This window comes from Coturnix japonica, chromosome 2, assembly GCF_001577835.2.
Source record: "Coturnix japonica isolate 7356 chromosome 2, Coturnix japonica 2.1, whole genome shotgun sequence".
NCBI lineage: Eukaryota > Metazoa > Chordata > Aves > Galliformes > Phasianidae > Coturnix > Coturnix japonica.
The window spans coordinates 6,523,218-6,548,156 of NC_029517.1; the positions used below are offsets into that span (position 1 = coordinate 6,523,218).

The 24,939-nt window shown below is 39.9% G+C and overlaps 1 protein-coding gene across 4 annotated transcripts in view; it reads left to right on the plus strand.

The window, feature by feature from the left end:
* The window catches only part of DPP6 (dipeptidyl peptidase like 6), a 445,939-nt gene that overhangs the window by 182,312 nt on the left and 238,688 nt on the right, over positions 1–24,939 (plus strand). The window contains exon 1 of one of the 4 annotated variants that reach the window (XM_015852844.2): positions 1,201–1,336. The exons of the other annotated variants lie outside the window; for them this stretch is intronic. Coding sequence (XP_015708330.1) covers positions 1,286–1,336 — 51 coding nt within the window. The 5' untranslated portion in view covers positions 1,201–1,285. Of the gene's footprint in view, positions 1–1,200; positions 1,337–24,939 lie in introns of those variants that run through there. 4 annotated transcript variants of the gene reach the window in all.

The window sequence follows — 24,939 nt, forward strand, 5'->3', positions numbered from 1 at the left end:
AGATCTAAACACCAAGTATTTAGGGAAGCACAGTGTGACATGAAAAGTGATAGAATGCACATGAGGATATACTGGTAACCCTTTCTTTGTGTGCATCAATGTGTACCGAGTATTTGAAGCAAAACCATTTTAGAATGTTGTATGTCTTCCTTCTGCACACCCAAGTTGGTGCACTACCTGACTTTTTATTTGAGGTGACACCTATGAAGAGGGTCCCTTTGCGGAGCCACATCTGCAGAGATGTCTCAATGCAATGAGTCAATGCAGAGATCAACTTTGAAGTTACAACAGCCAAGAAATGTTACTTTCTCAAGGACTTGATATGTATATTTCTATTTTTATATCTTAATAGTGAGACACGTTTCACAGTTTGTTTACTTTTTCTTTTCCTGAAATTAGGAAATTATAGTAGGGAACACAAAACTAGTGGTATGAATAATAATACAAAGCGGCTCCTTTCTTTCAGCAGCCTTGTAAGTGTGAGCTGTGATCAAATTTTTCCGTGGTTGGGATCTGTCATTCTCTCACATCTTCCTTTCCCTTAGAAGAATTAGTTCAAACCTTTGTACCATCCATTGATTTCCAAAATCAAAATCTAGCATCTTTGAGTCTGCTAACTTGCATAATTTTATTTTCTAAGGGAGAAAGGGTTAAAAACCATTTGTGTAGAATGGCTGATGTGCACATTCACATAACTATCTGAGCATTATATTGTTAGGAAACTACAAAAATAAATTAGAAAACACCACATGATCTGTTTCTCAGCACCATTACATTGGAGCATATTGCTGACAGCTTTGTAATATCCTGTGATTGCAGACAGTTTTGTAATATCATATAATTTCCATATATTTTAAATAGCTTTCTTCTTCTTCTTTTTTTTTTTTTTCCTTAAATATAAGATTAAAACAATCCTTTTTGTAAAGACTCATCATGACAGTGCTTTAAAGTACCACGGCTGTCAGCTTACGAGTCTTCTTAAAGTTGGATGGCTGACATAATAGCATCTCTTTTTTCACTGACCTAAATCAAGTATTGGATGGATCAAGCCTTCTCCCTCTATGATCTCAAAGGAGGGATTTTAGTTTTTTTTTTAATGTCATGTTCGGCTATTGGTTACTTTATGCTGAGCTGTGAACTGTGTGGTTATTGGAAGCAGCATTAAAAGCCAGGGAGTGCCTCTGTTTTCAAGACTATCCATCACTCTACTGATTTTAGGCACCCGACTGGTTATAGAAATACTTACAACTACATAGGATACATATTTGATCTACAGACAGCAGAGATGAACAAATCCAAATTGTCCAGAGTGAAGAGATTTAAAAAATTATGGAGGGTGAGTGAAAAATATGTATTAGTCTATTAAACAGATTGCTATGGGGAAACATAAATTTCAAGCAGATAATACCGGTGTTTGTGGGCAAGCTGTCCTGCTGCATGCATGTTATCTGGTCAGACTTGTCAGTACAGCTTTGATTGTATTTTTATGGTTTTGCAGATGAGTTTCATCTTTGCATATTTATTTCTAGAGATGTTAAGCATTCAGGTTAATGTGACTTCTGAGAAAAGTTCCAGAGAATTTGAAACAACAACACTCGTATATTAAAAAGCCTCGGGGAAGCTCAGATCTCAGCAGCATTAAAAAATGCCATTTAGAGATGGGTGAAAAAAGGTAAAAGAAAATGATAGGGGAAAAAAAGCCCTTGTCCCCTGAAGTTGTAATTTAACTGAGATAAATTGTAAAGCTGAGCTGTATAGAGTGTGCTTAAAGTCTGTGTTCAGTTGAAGTCTGGTATTATGGTCAGATGAATAAAAATAATATTAGAAAGGTGTATTTACTTTTTGAACAGCTGCATGTCTTGCAGGTTAGAAATAAGACCTCAGAGAAATGAAACAGATCATTCTTTACCAAACATATAGTTAATGTTGCGCAACAAGTGAAGCGGACATCCCTCTGGTGTCTCACAAGCAGTTCTTTGAAGGCTTTCTTGACAAGTTTGGAGTCAGTTTCCCGCTGATAATTAAGCAGCAAACACCTTTCATTTCAATGGGCTTCAACAAATTTCCTTGGATGCTTTCAGAATATGGGACTCTGGTATCAGCTGATGAAGTTGCATACATTGTCTTGCATTTAGTAGTTAAAGAGTGGGAGTTATCCACAATGTGAAATTCTGATGACTTGCTTCCTGGTAGTATCGATTTGAATATTTAAAAGCAGCTTTTATATGAGGTTCCATCAATGATGAGAAGGCGATGATCTCTGTGGTGTGCAGCAATTTGTAGTCTGCACGTAGAGCAGTGGAGGTTTTCCGCATTTTAAGGACTACCTTGAAATAGAAGTAATGTCTCTATTTATGGTTTTGTTTATTGACAAACGTTATTGCCTGAGTGAAAATTATATTTTAATCATCGTGCAAGTTTCATTTGTGCAACCAGGCAGTTTCCTTAGAAATTAAAACATATCCATTAAGCATAAGGAGGCATTATATCATATGAAGTGACACGAGATAATTACCACAGGGCATGGTTCTTACATGAGCTCAGGAAGCTGTTTAGTATTAAGGGGCAAAATGTCCTTCTTGGATAGAAAGATTTTATTTGCATATAGTTGTGTGTTTTGTTGTGCAGCTGAATGCTTTGTCCTTTACCTCCTATTTGTAACAGCTATTAAACTGCAGGCTATTAAGCATCCTTTAATTGACACATTTTCTGCTCCTCTCCCTAAAGCACTTTCCCCTATTCCATCAATGCGGTACCTGATATTTCAGGGTAATATAGTTCAAAATTAAGTTTCTGCGGAAGCAAATGTTAGTTCTAAATGCTGCTGTTTCTTTTTCCTGCTTCAAGTTATTCTGGGTAGAAATATGTCAAAATGTGGAGAGGGCTTTTATGGTTGGGATTAAAATAAAGGCTAGACCTTTTTTATTTTTATTGTGCAGCATGTGCATTTATAATAAGCCATAATATATTTATGCAAGATATTATATGTCTATGATATGGTGCACACTCCCTTCTTCCACTTAACTCTTGGCATTAACTTGCTCAATATTTATGGATATATCGAAATGATGATACACTGTACTTCTCATTAACATCCCTTGCAACAGCTCTCTGTAGTTCTTGCCATCCTTCAGAATACAGTCATAAAATGAAGAGATTAACAGATAATTAAATTAAATCCTTAATTATTTGGGGATGATGAATTCACTCTGTGATTACAAAAAGGTGTACAGAGCCTTTTTCACAGGCAGTACAAATTGAAACCAGTGGAGCTATGATGATTTATGTCTACTCAAGGATCTGAATCTTGCTGTTAATTACCTACTCCCCTTTTGAAAACGTATTCATAAAAATTGGATGTATGAGGCCTTCAAGATATTTTTTGCAATACTATATACATTCAAAGATAGCACTGCTTGAGAAGTATTGGTCAGTCTTCACACAGCATGGAATGTCCTTCAGCTGGAGTCAGGGAAACATAGTTGTTTCTCCAGAAGTCTCTGATCACCATGAGAAGCCATGTTGTTTTCAGTTAATTTTTACTCTAGCCTATGTTTCAAATGGATCTCCAAGGCACTGACGTATATCCCTGACTGATAGTTCTGAAGCGTTCAATAGGTATCCACCCCTGCTGGTGGAGCAGCTAGGAGCAAAAACCCTTCTGAATGTATATCCGACTCAGCTAATTAAGGACAGAAAGCCAAATGTATTGGTAAAATGAAGAATAATGAAAGTTAGGCTCAAAATCAGCAGTGACAATAAACAATCCTTCTGTACTCAATTGTGAGTTCATTTACCTAAAATAAATAAATCCCCCTATAGTCATTATGAAAAGGATTACTGATTATAATATGTAGTGGGCATGCTGTGTTACCATGAAGGTTGAAGGATATCATATTTAACTTATGCACTGAGAAGTCTTGATTGCTCATTAGAAGTGTTTGTTAATGATAGAGCTGTTTGGCTAATGCTTGTGCCGTATTCCAAGGGATTGCTGTGCCAAATTTTGCTAGTTACAAAGTCCTAAAGCAACTGTCAGGATAACATGGAAATTGATATGAAAATATATACTGGCTCCTTTAGAGACACTGAGCCCCTGGTGGAAACCTTGAAATGTTTAGAGCACACGTTTACTTACACCACATTGTGATCCATCTTATCTGTATTTAAGCTCCATTTCTGTATGGATTTTTGGCCTAATAGATTGTGATGGTTATAAAAACCTGCTATGCTCTTTCATCTCAAGTGTTTGAAGGGGATGTTTGGAGTAAATACGCCTTTTAAAAATCCCTATAATTTACTATGAAAAGTACTTACGGTTGTGAGCTGAAGCAATTCTCACTTGTCAGGAGCATCTCCTCAAACTATCACTATTTCCATCAGGAAATGTTACTTCTCTGATTCATAATTGGTGTATTCTTGCCTGAAAATTGGTATGAAAAGCACTGATTCTGAAGAAATTTGTCTCACTGCTTCTTAAAAGCATTTCTTCATAAACACTGTTTTAGGCAGTTTGTGTTAGTATCCACAGAAGCTGGAAGATAAAAATGCTGTTTTAAATAGCTTTTAAAATACAGTGTTTATTGCCTTACTGTGCCTTCCCCAGCCCCGAAAGCATCAAGGCTGACATGCTTTTAGCCAATTAACAGAGTGCCTATCCAGTCTTGTAATCCTGACTTTTAGATTAAAATGCTGTCACCCTTGCTTAAGTGGCAGTGGCCTGTGTTTTTATTGGTGAGGAACAGGATCCGAATGCAAGCTCCAGCTGATGTTGCCCCATGCATTCCATTTGTTCTCCACAGTGTCCCTATTAGAGTGCAATATGGTCAACCATAAACTTCTTTTGGAGAGTGGTGTTGCTTCCTTGCATTTCCTTCTTGATGCTTCTGGGCTATACTTTGTCAAAATAGACCGTAGGGGCTCTGTCTATTGTGTCCTTGAGGACATGTGCAAATGGTAAAAGCTGATGGTAGAAAACTTGAGTGGGCTGAGATGGATTTAGGAAGGAAGCACACAACTCAGGGTTTCTTGATGGCTTCTCTATTGCTGCCTATAATAGCTTTTAAAAGACTAACAGGCACCCAAGTCCATCCATTAGCCTCCACCCCCTCCAGGTCTAAGGGTGTATTTCTTCTGCAGAAGGCACAAACTGGGAGAAGAGTGGGAAGGAGGGAAGAGGCTGAATGTCTTCCGTTGACCCTCAGAGTGGGTGGGGAGCAAGCCCATGGGCACCTGCTAGAACACAGCCGGAGAAGCCCTCCTGTGGCTTGAGCAGCGATGACCTGCCCGATGCCGATCTGGTTAGTGCTGGCAGGTAGGAATGGTGGGCTGAGAGGTGCAAGGATGACAGAGACTCGCACAAATTCAAGTTACAGAGGTGGGAATTGGCCAAGAGAAGCTGTTTATTCTTGGCACAGGGAAATAGAGGGGTCAGGATTTCTGGGATTGTGGTCTTCCCTTTGCTTTCTTCTCTATTCCTGTTTTATGGCTTTGTGATTAGTCAGTGGAGGAAAGGAAATGAAAGGAGACATTTGATGCAGCAGCTTCCAACTCTACTGCTTCTGCTGGAACCAATTCCCATCACTGGAAATCCTTCATCCTCAGGTGAGCAACCACCCAGGAGGAGCAACGGTGCTTTATGTGGCTCCTGGTCCCTCTATCTGAGGATGGATTTACCTAGGGACACCCTTGTGTCCCTTTCAAGACACCTACCCTGTGCCTGGGTAGGCCCCTCCAGACCCATGGGTTGTGCTTAGAGCCACTACAAGGATTCACCTGGAAAGTGCTCAAACAGATGAACAAGGAAAACTGTTAGATGACAATCAGCTGCATGCAAATGTGGATCGGTCATTTATTGCTTTCTGTTTTATGACGCTGAAAATATCCAATTGTTCTTTTTGGGGAGATCATTGACACTTCTGCTTGGTGTGTGTGTAACGTACATTGCTGCTGAGAATGATTGAGGGTAACTACAAACAAAAGTGGATTAATCTAAAATAATAACAGAAAACTTAGGTTATGTGCTTGGTATTGACAGCACTGCAGAGGTCTTCCCTGGAAAGACAGATGTTAGGCAGATTTTAGTTTTTTGAGATTTGTCTTTTGTGTTGGAAAAACAATGAAACTCTAAATCTTTAGAGGTGTAGATTATAGGTATTGTTTTATATTGCCCCTTTCCTAATGTTTACAGTGCTACCTATTACTCACAACTATTAATACCAGCTGTTTTGATTCCAAATAGGAACTATTTAATTCATTACATATGTAAGTGATCTATCATTGCTCATTCCCTAGGGTCAGAATGGGGCTCCCAGGTGTGGTAAAGCTGTTAAGTGTAAGGTAGGTTGTAGACTTCATTCATTCTTCCAAGTCTCATTGACCAGGATTTAAATTGCTCGGTTTAATTGTTCAGACTGAGGTTTGTAAAGCAGTCTGAAAGTGTGTCCTGTGGTATCCGTGGCTTAAAAGGTAGGATGAATGAAATTGTAAACATTCTTTACAAAGCTGCTTCTGCTTTTATGTTAGGATTTTGCAAGCCAATATGGCTTTGAAAGAAAACCTAAACTACTGAAACTTAACATGGACAGTGCTGGATTCTCAGGGTGGTCTTCTGGTGGGCTCTGTACTCACTTCAGTCACCAGTCCTGTGTATGGTCCCGTGAAAGAAGGGAAACATCCTTAGAGGGAAAGTGCACCTTGGAATGTTTTGGCTGTCTTAGTAAGTTCAGGTCTTTAGAGTTGTAAGATAATATAGGAGAGGCTACTTGTTTATTAGCTTTGAGTTTTGGCTTGAGTTACAGCCCTACCAGGGATGACATCAGAACCTCTTTTAGCACAGGGTCAGCATTTTTAAAATAGAATTTTATAGAAGAAATAATGCTCTCAAAATACCGCACTCCACTTCATGTACTTGAGCAACAAAAAGCTGAAGTGGAGGAATCAGCGAGGAAATGAAAAATGGGCATTCAAAACTTTTTCAACAGTCTCCACACTTTCATACATCACTTTCTATCTGTGATTTCCATTTCATGATAAAACGTGCTGCGTACCTGTTCTGAAGTTGGTCTTGCTGATGTTGTGCTAATGGCTGTTTGTAGCTCAGCCTCCTTTTCCTCTTTCTGTAAGTACCTATATGGACAATATCAACATGTGTTTAGTTACTAGGGACCGAGCTTCTCACCACTAGTAAAACAATGACAGGAAGTCAGTACTTGGCCTTTGATTCATTTAGAAGCAAAACAGGATGACCTTGATAGAATCTTGGGGTTCATTAAGTTGAAGGACTCATAAGCCACTACTGGAAAACAGGAGCTTGAGGAGCTCAAGAGAGTAAGATCTCAAATCAGATATTACATTTTACCTTTCGATGAAAGCAGCAAAAAGGGGAAAATGTGAACATTTTTTATCTTCCCAAAAGTAGTTATTGGTGAGAAACTGAAATGTAATTTATGTAGGTTGCTTCAAAAGTAATGCCTCCTACTTATTTCTATGGAAATGACAACAGCTATAAAGAGCACAATAACACAGTTTGATGGAATAAGTTCTCAGCTATTGAACGCTATTTTTAACATAGTCACCACCATTACCTGTTCATTTTTGCCAGAGAAGAGCACGAGCCTGTGTTTGTAAATTCTGCACTAGCAGAAGTGACATAATCTCTGTCTCCGCTGCTGAAATGCACCAACCACCACCTCACTGTGCTCATATTTGCTGTTTGGTCTCCATAAAAATTCAGCAGGTGTTGATGAATGTTAGAGCCACTGCACTTAGAGCAGTACGGAGATCCCAGGGTTCTCATGGGACAACTGCGCCCAGGGTGTGATGTGATTCTTTAATGGCTGCAACATCCTCAAAATTCTGAGCAAGGAGCAGTTTTTTCCATTTTTCAACCAGTGGCATCTCTATCAAGAAACACACAGGTAAACATACATACACAGGCACTCCTATTCAGCTCCATTAGAACCTGACTTCTCCAGGTGAAAGGCAAGCATTTATTACCCAAGGACTCATACATCTTTCATGTGAGAAATAGTTTATGAAAGCAAGGAAACATGAGCCTGCTCCAGCTTGGCACCTGAGGAACTCCACACTTGGTTAACCTTGCATATACTCTGTGCTAAACTGAATATCTAACCTGAAAGTTTTATAAGATATACTCATTCTAGCTAATACATATAATTTAATGACAAATAACATGTTCAGTGGGCGCTTGCCTATAATCATGATTTTTTTTTTATTATTATTGTAAGAACTGTTGAGATTGTACCAGGGACTTCTCTTGACCCTGCATCCTTACAGGGTAAAGGTGGCTTCTCCTCTGCCCAGCAACCGCACTGGAGGATGGGAAGGTGAGAGTATCCTTGAAGTGTGGTGCAGAATATCTGTTTGGTGGATAATTGCTGCATTTAGAGAGGGTACAGAATTAATGGTAGTGTCCTTGTGGCAAAAATAAATAAATAAAAATACACATATTAGAGAAATAGTGCAAATAGCTCAGAATCCATCTGCAAATGCAGAAGTTTGCGTAATTACACAAATTTGGTCAGTAAAAGCCATAAAAATAGTAATTTCTGGTGACAGCAAACAAAATTGGCAACTCTTTCAGTACTTAAGGAATTTGTTTATGAGAACTCTGGATCTTACTGAACTCTGAGGACTTTCTCCCTTTGCTCTTAATTGTTTTGTTAATTATTCTGGGACAAGACAATTTTTAGCTTTTGCTTATGGGTTTATATCTTCAGGGAGGATGATCACCTATTGCCCACCGCTCCTATGATGAAAACCAAAGTGGTCTCCAGACTAGGCTGAGGCCATCATATGATGGAAGACCTGTCAGGAAGATGGTTACTTCCATCCTCTCCAGTGCATTTTGGGCAGTTATACCACAGGTCGATAAACAGAGAAAAATTATGTTTTCATCTCACTAGCAGAGCAACTCTTGGATCCACTCTGTCCTTGCCCCAGACACGCCATTGTCCTATTTATGGCAATTCTTCTCCTGTTACTATTTCCTTTTATTACTATTGGCTTCTAAATAAATCATGTGTGAGGCAAGAGGGAAAAACATTTTAGTGTGTTGACTCTGTTCTGCTCTAATACCTACAAGGAAGAAGAGAGTCTCTTGTACTCTTCTGAAGTCAGTATTAATTTTTGCGTTCTCGATCACTGATAAAAGGAAATGCCCTTCCTATTTTCTGCCCAGAGGAAAGGACAACAACTGGAGGTGAGTGATGCCAGCAGGCACCCCTTGTGTGGGTAGAAAGTCCAAGAGGGCATTTTGGTACGAGGGAGGTGAATGGAGAATATATAGTGCACATTTGGGGACTTAATTCAGTCAGCCTCAGAGACTGAGGGGGGAGAAGGGGAGAAAAAAGTTTGTTGTTGATATGTTGACAGTCTCATCTGTCTGGGAGGCTATTTTTGCTATCTAAATTTCTCTGTCATGCAAAGCATCCATTTGTTCTGAATGTCTCTATTGAGTTAATGTACGGGAATAGCTGAGCTAAAATAAGAATACTAAAACTTCAACCCATAGATACCAGTTCTCAAGGAATAAAGAGAGAGGCAGTGACTCAGGAAGGTACACAGATTTATCCCAAGGTGTTATTCACATCTTGACTTTGGCCTTATCCAAAGCTGATCCCTCATGAGTGAAGAAGCTTTAGACTTGGTTGTCCCTTTGGGAGTATGGACAGACTCCTACCTGGAAGGTCAGCACTATGGTAGCATTTATGATGATCTGATATGAAGCTGGGATTTGAGCTATACAAAATACAGTAATGTGCATTTCTGGCAAGTCCTTCTGTTATGCTGTTTTTGCTTCCCCATAATGCTTAGAGCAAGCTGTTGTTGGACTACAGGAGTGAAAAAGGTTTATGGCTGTTTCCTGCATTTCACTGCATTTATTGCCTCTGTGGAACTTTTTCTGAAAGCTAGGAATCTTTTAAGTAATAACTTGATTGACAATGAGTAGATGGTTTATTTCTCCCCTCAAAAGTATCTGTAGTTTCAAGCTATGTATAGACAATGATTAGGGAGAAAGGTCCTTCTCTTATTGAAGAGCAGTCCCTCTTGGGGCTACAAGGAGACTGTTGTGTGGCTGTGACTAAGATCTATGCTAGTGTGGAATGAAGTTTTTTGGCACTTCGTTATTTGCAGAGGTACTGCAAAGAGATGTGACACAGAGATATCAGTGCTTGGCTTCAGTTGTGTTCCCTGTCAGCTCTGCCAGAATCGGTTGTTTGCTCAGAGAATGCAGTAGTTATGATATATATTATTTATTATAAAGTCAGCTTATTTTTAAAGCACAGAAGTAATAAAGTGAAGCTGAGATGGTTTCCGAAAGACATGTGGATGTCTCCCCTCAAATCACAGGATTTGTGATGAGTCATAAATTCTTTATGGATTCTTCTTCAACAACTTTGTACATCTAAAATATGAACTAGATTTTGTGGATTTATAACTAATTGGTTTAGTCATTTTGCTGTTACAAAAGCTGATGTGCAAAAACATTAGGTACTATGTATGACAAAGGTCTTTGCATTCCAAAGGCATTATGGTTGCCTCAGAATGTATGTTTTTAGTTTATAGGTATATCTGTTTTCACCATTTCAGATTACGGGCATGATTTTACAGCAGAGTTGCACATAAAGCATCCGTTAAGCACATCTGTGGTTCCCTGTAGGTTCCGAGCCTACGTATTATGCTTTATAATCTTGTGTATGCTACTACTGTGGGTGATGACCTAAGTTAGATCTCAGTATCTGGGTACCAGGTACAATGTAGACAGAAGCTGTGCCTGTGTGGACCACCACCCAAAGAGAGGTCATCACTATCCTTTTGGCACAGTCAGCCCTTTGTTTCGAGATCACTCAGACCAGCTCTCAGCTTCTATGGCAAACCTTCATAGGATCATAGAATGGCTTAGGTTGGAAGGGATCTTAAAGAACACTGAGATCTGCCTCCCTGCTATGGGCAAGGTTGCCAACTACCAGGTCAGGCTGCCCAGGGCCAGATCAGACTTGGCCTTGAATGCCTCCAGGGATGGGGTATCTGCAGTCTCTCTGAGCAAACAAGTTCCATTGTCTCGTGTCTGTGTATAAACCTTTCTGCTTAGGTAGGTGGTGGAGAGATGTCCAAAAGCTGCCTTGGCATGGGTGTAGGCACTCAGCTCTGAGTGGTCCTGGTGGGGCAGGGTGGGAGCAGATGGACCCAGAGATGTCTTCTGACCTCAGACATTCTGTAATTCAATGGTTTGGTGACTTTGTAATCTGGTATTTTGTTTCTCCTTATAAGCAGTCTAAAAGCACTGATCTATTCTGATCTCTAGCTTCGGAACTGTATTTGAGTAGCCAGAGGCAGGTCCTGGGGGTTTTGCAGAGAGGGAAATGCTGTGGACTTCATTATTAAAAGCTCTCAAGCTCTTCCTTTCATCACTGGGACTACGGGGCTCTGAGTCTGCTCCTGCCTCCCTGTCACTGAGCACACAGAGGAATCCATTAACTGCTGGCTCCTCACCATGACTGCTGCAGGGCTGGCTGCAGCCCATGAAAGATGTGCTTGCATTGGTGAGGCCACACCTCAAGTACTGTGTTTGATGTTGGACCCTTCATTACAGGAAAGTTATTAAGGCTCTGGAGCATGTCCAGAGAAGGGCAACAAAACTGTGAAGGGTCTGAAGCACAAGTCTGATGGGAAGCAGCAGAGGGGGAACTGGGGTTGTTCAGTCTGGAGAAGAGGAGGCTGAGGGGGGAGATCTCATCACTCTACAACTCTCTGAAATGAGGCTATGAAAAGGTTGAGAGTGGCCTGTGCTCCCAGGTAACAGTGATAGGATGAGAGGTAATGGCCTGAAGTTATACCCAGGGAGATTTGGGTTGGATATTTGGAAAAATCTCTTCTATGAAAGATGCAGGTGATGCAGTGGCAAAGGCTGCCCAGGGAGGTGATGGAGTCACCCATCCCTGGAGGTATTCCAGAGCTGTGGATATGTGGCACTGAGGGATGTTGGTCAGTGAGCAATACTGGGGATGGGTTGGTGGTTGGACTAGATGATTTTAGAGGTCTTTTCCAACCTTAATGATTCAGTGATACTCTCTGCAGTGTTCAGACTGCACCCATGATCCTTCCTCAGCCCCTCTGCTCTTCATTTCTTATCACCCCCCTGCATGCCAGCACAAGGTGAAAATGACTCTGCCTTCCTACTCTGTGATAAAATGTTTCTAAGAGTATTTTGAAGAGATCTCCTTACCCTTTCCTCTATCTGCATCAAACTGAGAAATCATATTTGCCTTGCCCTGTCAGTTTAGCTGTCTGCTCAGAATGCATTTGTTTCTTTCACTGCTCTTTCAGAGGGAAATGATCAAAGGATTGGAACAATTAGTGTTTGAAAGAACGTTCAAGTATGTATGAAATGCTTTGATTTAATGATGAGTAATGTAGGGACAGGTTGATGGCAGTCTACATATTTATGAAAGTAGTAAACATAAGGAAAAAGGGAAAATATTTGTCATAATGAGACAGGGTTTAATTTACATTTAAGGAATTAAATTTTAAATGGCAAAACGTGTGCTGAATATAAAGCAAAGCTTCCTGCTTGTAAAATCTCTTCAGTGACAGAATAGTTCCCAGGGGATGCAGCTAAATCCCTTTGCCATTATATGGAAATTTCCAACTGACCTAGAGGAAACACTGAAGTATTGATTTAGGAGATCAGTCTTGCATCAGTAAAGAGGCAGTCTGAATGATTTGATTGTTTGGGGTTGTTTTCCACCATTAACTCACAGGATCCAGTGGGTTTTTGAATTTCTCAGGATCTGGGGAGGGTAAATATATGAGATGTGGTTTCTAATTTTTGTGCTATGCAGTGAGGATGAACAGCAGCCGCTGCAGTGAGCACGTGCCTTTGTAAGGCTATTATTGCATCTCATCTAATTGCTCTGCAGGTTATATTATATTTTAGCTCGATGGGGGAAAAAAGCAATAGTTTCTTGTCTCCTGCTTGCACCAGTGGTGTTTGAACAGAGAAGGGCTAATGCTTTGCTAGAAGGACTGGTATCCATGCAGTGCTCTGATACAGATCCAGAATAGGTGATCTGTTCATATTACCTACAGCAATGATGATAGCTCAGCCCTTTTATGAGATTTAGAAATTTCACAGGACACCACAGTAGTGGTTATTAACTGTCAAACAGCCCTCAGAAGAGGGCAAGCATTTAATCTTGCAGGCCTGATTCATCAGTAAAACTGTGGAGCTCTCCCAGAATTAGATGAGTTCTAAGCTGTGTCAAAAGAGGGATGGAAGCAGGTCAGGGAGGTGATTGTCCTCATCTGCTCTGCCCCATCTGGGGTGCAGTGTCCAAGTCCAGGGCCCCCAGTGCATGGAGGTGTTGGAGTTGGTCCAGAGGGAGGGACATGAAGATTCTCAGAGAGCTGTAGCATCTCTCCTATGGAGATGGGCTGAGAGAGCCGGGCTTGTTCAGCTTGGAGAAGAGAAGGTTCTGGGGATTCCTCACAGCCTTCTAGTACTTGGGGGTAGCTCATAAGCAGGAGGGAAATCACCTTTTTACAAGAGCAGATAGTGATAGGACAGTGGAGAATGGTTTAAAACTGAAGCAGGGTAAATTTGGGTTAGATGCTGGGGAGTTTTTTCTTTAAGAGTGTGATGAGACATTGGCACAGGCTGCCATGGAGGCTGTGGATGCCCTATCCCTCAAGATCAGGCTGGATGGAGCCCTGGGCTGTCTGTTAGCAGGAGTTTGCAAATGGGTGATCTTTGAGGTTCCTCCCAACCCAAGCCATTCTATGTTGCTATGATTCTGTCTGCCTCACAGCCCACGTGATTCTTTGTGATGCTTCTCTGGGTCTGTGCAGGTCAGAACATCACCAGGGCAGAGCTCCTGCAACCCATCACACAGGGGGAGCTGGCACAGCAACTCGCAAGAACTCAAGGTCAGGAACACAGAATATTCTGGGGCAGCACTGTACCTCCTGGGGAGATGTGCCATAGAGGAAACAAAGGGGGGACAATACCTGTGCCAGGGTTTTCAGCAACTACTTCTATTTTGTGGTATTTAAGTATGTCTAATATTAAAGTTAGTGCAGTGGTAGAGTTCTGTGTTGATTCTAGATGGGAAATTGGAACCAAGAGATTCAAAGTAAGATTTTTTTCCAAAGAGGCTCAATGTTACAACGCTAAATACCATTTCACTTTAAACCTTCAGTGCTCAGTAAAAGACAATACAGAGGTGACATGGCAGATTCGTGTGTGGTAGTAACACATTCTAAATGAGCACATGGCTATGTGGACAACGAGTAATAAAGAAAATAAATGTAGGAGGAAGAGAATTTGTTAAAATCCAAACTGAATTGTTGCTTAAGAGAGCAGAAGCAGATAGCTAACCCAACTTTGTGTTCCTTGCATTATCTTTCCATAAGTAATATGTGAAGGACTATAGAAAGACTTAAGATTACATGATAAGACTGCATTTAGCTCAGTCTTCCTGCCATTCATCAGCATTACTTGGGATTTAGGTCAGACATCTAAGGATTCATCTCCTAACTAGCAGATAGGTTTTCATTGAATTTTTAAGTCTCATAGGTCTCTTTTTCCCTCATCTCTGAAGTGCCTGGTGAGAGGCTTTTTCATTTATAAGCTCCTGGTATGCTCAGATAATTTTCTTACATGGCTCGACATTGTATCAAAGTCCATTATTTACTTACCAGCCATAATCCCTCCACTGGGCTTCTTGCAGGGGAAGTCAGCTCAAGTACCAGCCTGCCTGGGACTCAGCCCAGCACTGGCTGAAGAATGCTTTGTACAGAAGAGCTTCACAAAATCCCCTCATTTGTGAGCCCACTGCTCACAGAAGAACTCTTATCCTCACCAAGTCAACATATGGCAAGAGAAATGGAAGAAAAGGCCAAGAAATTGTATCTTTATAAAACAAATAGCGGTTTGACATAGGTAGTTCTTGCTGTACAGCAAGATTCAAAGGAATTCAGAAGCAGATTCCTCACATCTTTGTATTCTGTGCTTTTACATACACATAGGTGTGCAGAGCCCAAGTATGCCACAGTCATGGCTCTGTGTGTGGGCACGTACATGTGCAGTAGTCATTCTCAGGAAGAAGAGCTATCTCTCTTTACCAAAGGGTGTTTAGAGAGAACTTTGAACACTGTCAAGATAAAGCCATTCCAGGACTACAAACTTAGGGAAGGTGAACCTCTCTTAACTTAAATGAACTGTGCGTAGGTTGGAAAAACCTCTCTTCAATACAGTAGAAGTTTTGAAGTGGAAATGTGCACGTTGTGAAGAAGTGATTGAAGTATGGAAATCACCTGCCCATGAGAAGGCTGTAAAAGATACCCACCTGTACTGATCAGTGCAGCTGTATAATAGGAGCTCTTGCTCTATGCCTCTTTCTCTTTACACTGTGTGTTTCCCAGCCCCAATATCAATGCACAGCTGGTGTGCTGTAGCAGCATGAAGTCATCTATCAAATTCAGTGCCACAGGATAGCCCAGAAATGTTCAGGGCCCAGGGATACAGACGTAGGACAGCTAAGATTGACAGAGTGAGATGACAAAAAGCTTCATAACCCAGGGACACAAGTCTTGCAATGAACAGAGATCTGATCCCAAGAAGTGCTGAGTTTCACGAGTACAGTAGAATTCATGAGTAGCTTCACAAGGAAGCGTAGCTGATCCAGGTGAAGGTTGCCTCTGCTTTTCACTTACAGGAGAGAATAATCATTGTTCTGGTTTTACAAAGCTCTTCATAGTAGGGTTGAGCCCCTGCACTCCATTTGCTCCTTCCTCCATACACACAAAGTGCTTATGAAATATCACTCTAAAGCATCAAGATTCTGCTTGAGTTCTAAGGCTGCACGTCCTAGAGAGGTACAAGCCCACTCTTATCACTAGGGTCAAAAAGGACCAGTTGTTCTCCATCATGATCTTGAGTCAGGTTCCAGGGAAGTCTAAACAGGATGAAAGGATAACGGGAAATTGCTTTGGTCTCTAGGTGCTGGGGTAGAAGATGAGATAGCATTTGCGTAAGGGTGTTATTAAGCACTTACGCGGTAGATGTATACTTTTTCTGCAGGGAAGAAATAACTATTATGATTGTTATTATTTATAGTCCTCATTCTTCAATCATTTTCATAAAAGAGCTGCTGTGTATGTATGAAATGGAAGGCATGCTGTACTGGCTGCACAGGGAGCTTGGCGACAAGATTAGTTGGATGTCCTATAACTTGTGAATTTTGAATGTCCTATAAATATTTTACAACTCCTTCTTCAGTTACAGTCTCACTGAAATCCACATTGAGGCTTCATTTTTCTGACAGCTGCCTTCAGAGTTGCAATTCTGCCTAGTTTTGCTCTTGCAAAACTTAATCATTACGAAAAGTAGGTAGTTGCTACTTTGAGTTTTGAACTGTATTGCAGGCAATGTTGCTTGCTTGCATGGTCTTATAATTTCAGTCTTTTATTTGCAGACCAGTGGAGTGTAGGTTCCTTTAAGAGCACTTACAATATTGTTAGGGATTGCTTGCATCAGGCACGTATTCTGAGGCTGATGGACAGTCTGGAGTGTGCAATAATTTCATACAAAAGCTTCCTGTTCTCTTCCCTGAGGTATGTTGTGTTGTGAACTTCTGGCTTTGTGGGATGAAGGTGAGAAGGAGTGTCCCTGCTGAGGGAAAGAGCAAGGTCTTCCTTTGTCACTGATGTTTTGAGGTTTAACTTGCAAATTGATTCTAATTTGTAAAATAAAAAATAAATATTTATAATAATGTTTTAATACCCCACGATCATTCTTAGCAGATAATCTCTATGGTGGAGGGAGAAGTGTTCAGATACAGCAGTATGGGGTTGCATTTGTGCATAGATCAATGGCAGTGAAACATACTTGAATAATCTCTGCCTCAAAGCAAAATTTGACTTTCCTAATGACCTCAGTTTTTCTTGTTGGGTGACCAAACTGTTAAGATTATTTCAGGAGATCCTGCACATTCTCTGTTGAATGGCTGTGTGTAGTGGGGGTATTTTTTCTATAAGAACTTGAAGGAAATCAGAATTTCAGGACCTGTGGCTAAAGAAATTTCTGTAACAGCTGTTGGTACCGATGGGAATAGACCATCTGCCTTGCTCTTATTTCCACTAGGGTGGCTGATAGATGTGTGACAATTCACTCTAGTGAGCAGTAATTCTAATAATAGCAGGACTAATGAGAATGATAGAAATACAGCTTTTTTCCCTTAAAAAACAACAGCAAAAAACCCTCTAGGATGTATCATAATTTTCTGACTTGCTTACATACAATATTTATACCTACTGATATTACCGAATATCCATAAATACTAGTTGAAAAACCCAAAAAAAAACCCCAAAATCAAAGAGTTAATCTATCCCACCATTAGCATTCTGCCTTTCTTTTTACAAACCTAGAGTCTTCCACTGCTTTCCAAATCCTGCACTTGTCATAAAAATAAAAGCCCTCAGCTGAAATATTTTAAGAGTTACTCTATCCAGGACTTGTTTCCTGCACTTCCTAATAAGTACCAAGCAATTACTTTGTGGTTATGTAATTTGTAAAATTGATCTGCTAACTAAAAGTCTGATTCACCGACAAAGAAAAAGTGAAGGCAAATTAAATGTCTACTGTAAAGGTTAAGTGCATATTTTATTTGCAACAGAGTATTATGGATCTTCTTAACACAGTTTTGTGTATCTGAGCGGCCCTGTGAAAATCAAGTTTCTTTAAAAGCTGTATTTCTGTTGCTGATGAAATTTCTGAAACCTCGTCACTCTCTACAACTCTCTGAAAGGAGGTTGTGGTGAGGTGGGGTTAGGCCTCTGCTCCCAGATAACAGGGCTAGGATGAGAGGGAATGGCCTCAAGTTGCACCAAGGGTATGTTCATGTTGAATATTTGGAATAATTTGCTCTTTGAAAGAGTGGCAGTGCACTGGCACAGGCTGCCCAGGGAGGTTGTGGAGTCACCATTCCTGGAGATGTTCAGAACTGTGGAGATGTGGCAGTGATGTACGTGGTTTAGTCAGCATGGTGGGGGGTTGGTTGATGTTTGGACTGGATGACCTTAGAGGTCTTTTTCAACCGTACTGATTCTATGAGTCTATGATCGTTGTGCTCATCCTTGATAATTTCTTTTTGTATGGTTGTCAACTCTTGTCTGTGTTCTCTACCAGGCTGTCCATTTCCATAGAACTCATGGCAGCTCTACGTTTGTTAAACGTCTTTGTCAGATTTCATTAAATGAAGCCAAGGGCTCAAAAGGGGGAGCAAGGCAAGACAGACAGGTGTGCAGAGCAGTCATGTTTGCTTTCTTTCCTTTGAAAAACAGAATCAGACTGGAAAGAACTGCCTAGTGAGGAATTCTTTGAGTCCCATTTCCTATGTTTTTGAGAATGTGATGGTGCTCTGCGGGGTCCACAGTCAAAGCAAGAGAAGTGATGGTAGAGTTTTGTTAATAGCTTATAAATTGTTCATGTTCACTGCAGCAGGGAGGGTGGTAGATATGTCAGATTAAAAAATAAAAAATAAAAAAAAAAAATAGAGTAATGCCTGTTATCTGAATAGTGAAAAACCATAGTATGAGATAAGGCTGGAAAAAGCACAAAGCATTCATTTTCTCATTCTACGCATTCTGCTTCCTGGTGGTCACATCCAGAGACTGCGCAGATCTTTCTGTGCTCAGTGCACCATCCTTTGCCAGAAGCAGAGCTGATTCAAACTACAAATGCTCAGAGCAGGTGGGACAGAATCAGTTTGTGCCGTGCTTCATCACAGCAGAAATTGTGCTCTGATATGTGTACATCAAATACCACTCCTTGAAGACCACAGGTTGGAAGAGGAGTCACATAGAATCACAGAATGGCTTGGGTTGGAAGGGATCTTAAAAATCACCTATTTCCATCTGCCTGCCATGGGCTGATTGTCCCCTACTGGATCAGGCTGCCCAGGGTCCCATCCAACCTGGCCTTGAGCATCTCTAGGGGTAGGGCATCCTGTGCCTTTGCCTAACTGGACTTAGAGTAAAAAGTGTCCTCCTAATCTTTGCTGTCGAAAGAAAACGTTCTCCAATTAAACTTGGATGAATAGAAAGATTCAGACCCCATTTTGAGCAGCTTTCAACCTGTGAGCCTGCAGCATTAAATTAAGGAGAACAGAATCTTTTCTGGTGCAAGAGGAATTGATGTTTAAGCATCCTGTCTCTTAATGGGTGATTAGTATATGCCTTTCCTCATTACTTCATCAAGAAACTTGCTCTCAGTCAAATGGCAAGCATTGAGAAAGGTTTTAATTGATCCAAAATTATTTTGCTTTAATTAGTCAGCTGTAATCCTGAGGAAAAGAAGAAGTTGTGGATAATGGCAATATCTCCTGATGAAATATTGGTGTTCAGTGGTGATTACATAAAAGTTCAGCAGTGCGATGCGGTACTGTAGGCTTGTGGGAAGATGTGTGCCACACATCTCCACTTTGTCTTTGCTGTACACTGGCTGGATGCTCATCACTTAAACCCAAATGCCAAAATTCTGCCCCTGTTCACATCTTGGGTTATGCTTTCTTCAAGAGTTAACAACTATGTAAATGCAAGTAAGGGCATTTCATGTATGTTTTTAGAGTATGTGTGACCTCCACTGTAAGGCTAAAACTATTTAACTACAGTTGCCCACCTCATTGCCCTCCATTTACATTGATGGCTTGATATGTCTGTCATTCAGCTGTTAACTGTTGCAGAACAACTTTTCCTTGGAGGTTTCCTGGCAACATCTAGAAACCACAGAAACGAAGCTATGAATTGTGGCCACTGAATCTTAGTTTATCCAGTGGTAATGCAGTGATGGGTTTCAGTGTGGAAGTGAAAGCCAACTCTAAAAGTCAGTGTATACAGCCAACTCTGTGAATGCATGAAATGTTTTGTTTGTGTATTTGCAAACTCAGGCATGTGGTTTCTCATTATTTCATTAGTAATAATGGACCAAAAATATGTACAGTCATGAATCGATGAATCATTGAGAACTGATGTGTTCTGTAACTTCATGAAAACTTTTATATATGAGAATGAAATATGACATCTACTACAGTGATGATTACAATATGATCTTCAAATCTCCCATGTTAGCACATGTGTTTCCTTATCTAGTGCTAAATAACATGTAAATCAAAAGTAATATTATTTTTCTTTGCCTGAGTGCAGTTACCAATAAAATACTGCCTGTCCTGTCAATGAGTCCAAAAAAAAAGTTGCCCCAAAATGTTGCCCAGCAGATTTTCTGTAGTTGTAATTTGCACAGTGCATCCTGTTGTTTTTTTTCTCTGCCTAAATCAGGCAGATGTACAACGATTACTGTCAGCATAAAATGAGCAAGCTTGCAAATTGTCTTCAAAGTCATCCAAGAAAGCAACTTTATCCTTCAAAATTACTGAAATATTACGTTGATAATATATACAATTATTCAGATAATTTATAAATTTACTTTGAGACAACTTAAGTGCACTTTGTGTTTTCCATCTGGATGAGGCCTAATGCATGGGAATGTGAATTATTCATAAGTCTGTTGGCTCTAGGAGTCTTTATATAGCTTTTGTTTGCTAATGCATTTTGTAGGCTATTTTGTGCACTAACCCATTATATAGATAATGCCAGCAGTAAAATAAATGCTAAATTATATATTCAGTAGTTCTACATTAAGAGCTAGTATGCTTTGCCTCATCGTTTTTCCTCTGTTTTACTTCACAAATCTAAAGACAATTGAAACTGTGAAGCTATCATATAACTCATCGAAAATACACTGCTGCTGAGTGATTGCTCTATATGTTGATATAGAATTGGTACTGTTGACAAATTTATTAAAGCAATGAAAGCCTAAATACCTAACCTAGAAGCTTCAATATATTACCCAAATTACATTTTGGGCTTCTGAAATCTGTGATATGAACAAACGGAATTTATAGTCATCAGCTAAACAAAACAACTGATAATAATCTTGAGTGCTTGCGTGTGAATGTGGCCTTTAGCTAAACTGATTCCTTGAATCCCCTTCCACTGAAAAACTAGAAAGCAGAAAAAAAAAGGAGAGCAACCTCCCTGCTTTTCCATCAGAAATTACAGGGTCTGAAGGGTTACAAACATCTGTGTCTTCTTATCACAAGAGGTTATGGATGAAAGTATTGCAAAGTCTTTCATTACCTACTTAATTTCATCCATATGGTACCTTGAAGTTGCTGATAGGATCGTAATTCAGATTTACTGTGTTTGTTAGGAATGCAAAAGGTAATTCCTGATGGGAAGAGCCTGCCCGTTGCTCTGTTGATGTGTTGCTCTCCAGCAAGTCTGCATATCTAGATTGGGCTTATCTTTACCCTCAAAGGTCAGCATTCAAAGGAACTTTGCTATCCTGTCTGTGCCCATGGGACATAGTTATGGACTTACACCCTGTGGTAGTCTCCTTGTACACAGTAGTGTTACCTCTGTCTCAGGTATATACAATGGACCCTTGTAGGTTTGAACACCTAGGGACCACGGCATCCTTTGGTTTAATAAAAATTCCTACTATGAACACGTGGCTACTGTGGTAAATATGTGTCCCCCGGGTGTGTTGATAAGCCTTTTCTTCTTTCTTTCTTTTTTTTTTTTTTTTTTTTTTTCTTTTGAGCTGGAAACTGATATTTCAGCAGAGATAGCAAAAGAAACAGTAACCCTTGAAGATAAGTACAAGGCACAAAAATACCAGAGATAACAGCTGAGGGAGGAGGGAAACTACATTTTGAGTTAGCGCGGTTAGATTTTACTCAGAAATTGAGATTGTAAGATTAAATTTTACTTAGAAGTCAAAATTATAAATTTAGCCTATTGTCTTGGATGTTGTTTGGATCCTTAGGTCTTGCTTTTCTTTGCCTTACAACTAACTGTATGCCTTGTAGTGCTAGGATTGAATGGTATCTTTATCACTGATAGGCGCTGGACGGGTTTGATGGGTGGGAGTTTCCTTTTGCATGTGTAGGAGTTGAACCATATGGGAAAACAGTCTGCCTTTGCGAGTTTGTACAGGCTATGCTCAGTTGAACATCTGAGTGTTGCAGTGCATATTTTTCCATGTTCATATAAACCACCTGTGTTCTTATTTCCTTTGCGCCGTTGTAGAGGATTTATTAAACTTCTCTCATTTCTCCCTTATGGATTCACACACCTTTCACTCTGGTATAACCCCAAAAGGTTCATAGCATTATAGTATTCTTAGTGTATGCTGGTTACCTGTGAATTTTGCTTTTAAGTAGTGGAAAAATACAGTGCATGTGAAAATGTTTCATGAGCAGCATATTGAGGAGCTCTGCAGTGAGTGACATGGGTGTCCTTGTGGCTGACAGGTTAGCCATGAACCAGCAGTGTGCCCCCACTGCCAAAAAGGCCAGTGGCATTCTGGGGTGCATTAAAAAGAGCATGGCTAGGAGGTTGAGGGAGGTGATCCTCCCCCTCTACTCTGCCCTGATAAGGCCTCATCTGGAGTACTGTGTCCAGTTCTGGGCTCCCCAGTACAAAAAAGACAGGGACCTCATGGAAAGAGTCCCCCGGAGGGCCACAAAGATGGTGAAGGGACTGGAGCATCTCCCCTATGAAGAAAGGCTGAGTGAACTGGGTCTGTTTAGCCCTGAGAAAAGAAGACTGAGAGGGGACCTGATCCAGGTCTATAAATATCTGAGGTGTGGGGGGAAAAAGGTCCCTTCCAACCCCTATAATTCTGTGATATGTGTTCAGGGGATTACATGTACCTGAACAAACTGCAACAGATTGTTTCTTCTTTACCTTTAAAGTTTCAGGACTTTTCTGAATTTCCAGAAGATCCATTGGTTAAAAGTAATTGGGGTGTAGTTGTTCCTCTGTCTTGAATTAACAGTGTGGATGGATGAGCAGCTTTGGAGGGAATCCAGGCCTTCATAAACTTTTTGAATTAGGATATAGGCACTTAATATACCATGATTCAATTAATCCTTAATATAATAGGAAACCTTGTTAATTGATCTTTATTAATAGTCTACAATACATTCATTTCAAACTGCAGTAGATCACGCAAATACGGATCTCTGCTTTAATAAAAACGATCTTTTTACACGAATGAAGACTTAACATGAGATATTCCTAAACTGGAATTGTCTGTTTGCATCACTTGCAGTCTGATGTTACTTTGTACTCCTTTTTTCTTTTTTTTTACTTTATTTTTGCAGGGAAATATATGCCAAGAGCTACATGTTAATATGTTGAGGTTGAATAGAGTGTGGAGATACCGGGGTTGGAAGAAGAAGGAGAATAATGTAGTTTAGATCCAGGGGCCCTCAGAATATAATCATGCTGCGAGTCCTAATAAAGATTCTATGTGTTGATAACAAGAAGGGGTCAGCATTGTATCTCATGGAAAAACTTTTTCCCTTCTGTTCTCATTTGGTCTATTTTGAGATTATTATGGATGTGGATGTGTAAATAGAAGAGGAGTATGAAGTTGTCTAAGGTGCTCTTGGAGATGTAGGACAGTTGATGTACCCAGACCTGCTGCAAAGGTGCAAGTTGGATAAAAGACTTAATTTACTTGGCTGTACTCAGTTAACTGCTGTCCTTTAATGGTAACAATTATTGTGTACTAGTCCTAATCACATAATAGGTTTGAAAAGTCATTTATCCTAGGCCAGGATGTGGATTAGAGTGTTGGACCTTTTCAGAAGTCTTCTGGTTTATATTTTGCTTTGCTGGATTCTTGATTAAATAGGCTAATCCAAAATAAGATGCTTTACAATATCAGCTGCAACAATCCATTTGCTTTTAGAATTAAAATTTCAGGTACGTCAGTTGTAGAATGACAGAAGTGGGCAAATGATGGAGAGGGCTGTGCAGCTCTGAAAAGTCAGGTCCAGTGGACAATGTGTAGTTAGCAAAGCATTTTTTGTAGGTATTTATCCTTGCTACAAGAAGTAAGGTGATCATGTCCTTGCCCCCATGAATCACTCAACAGAGCCTACAGCAAGTCAATTTTTCTTCTCCCACACGCCTTCTACATTAAAAACTATGTGGATTGTTTTTTTTTTCTCCTCATTTGCTGCTTCTTTCTTTTCTGCTTTCCTTCCAGGGAAAACAATTTACATAAGCCAAAAGTTGTGAATTTTAACTCTCCAATTGATTTTAAAGCATAGTACAGCAGGCTGACCTTTCAAAAGAACAAATCTAATCTTTTTAGAAGTGCTATCCCATCAATATTTAAATTGAAGGATCATCCAAATACAGTATGCGGTCATTGTTAAGGAGATTAGACCAATTTGTATGGTTGGTTCTAGAATCCTCTAATTTGATGAAAACTTGAAGACAGCATGAAGAGAGAATATTAATGAGGCAATCGTAAGATTTGATCTGCAACAATAATTTAATTAGTTTTTATTTTAACAGGGTAATTAGAAAAAGTAATTCACGTTTTACTCATTTCATTTCCTATGGTCCATACAAGACATAAAAATTATTCATAAAATGTCTATGTGGAATACTAATTTAGGTATATCTTCTTAAATGTCATACTTAAATTTTGTTTGTCATTATGGTTCATCTATTGCTGTACTCTACAACTCAGATTTCTGATATATACTTCCCAGTGACATTTATGCCAATGGTACATCAAAATCCTCTAGATGGCTTTGAAAATTACCAATATATTTTCAGTGTGCTGTGGCAATACTGCTGAATTTATCCTTACACCATCCTTCAGAGACAGGTAAGTATACTTTAAATATATCTTATTGAAGATAAACCCTGAAGAACAGAAACAGGGGAGACATAATTTGGCAATGGAAGCATAATTTTGAGCTAAAACTATTAAGAATTCATCTGGAAAGAAAGTACTCTGATAACATATTTATCTTTTACTATTAAGAA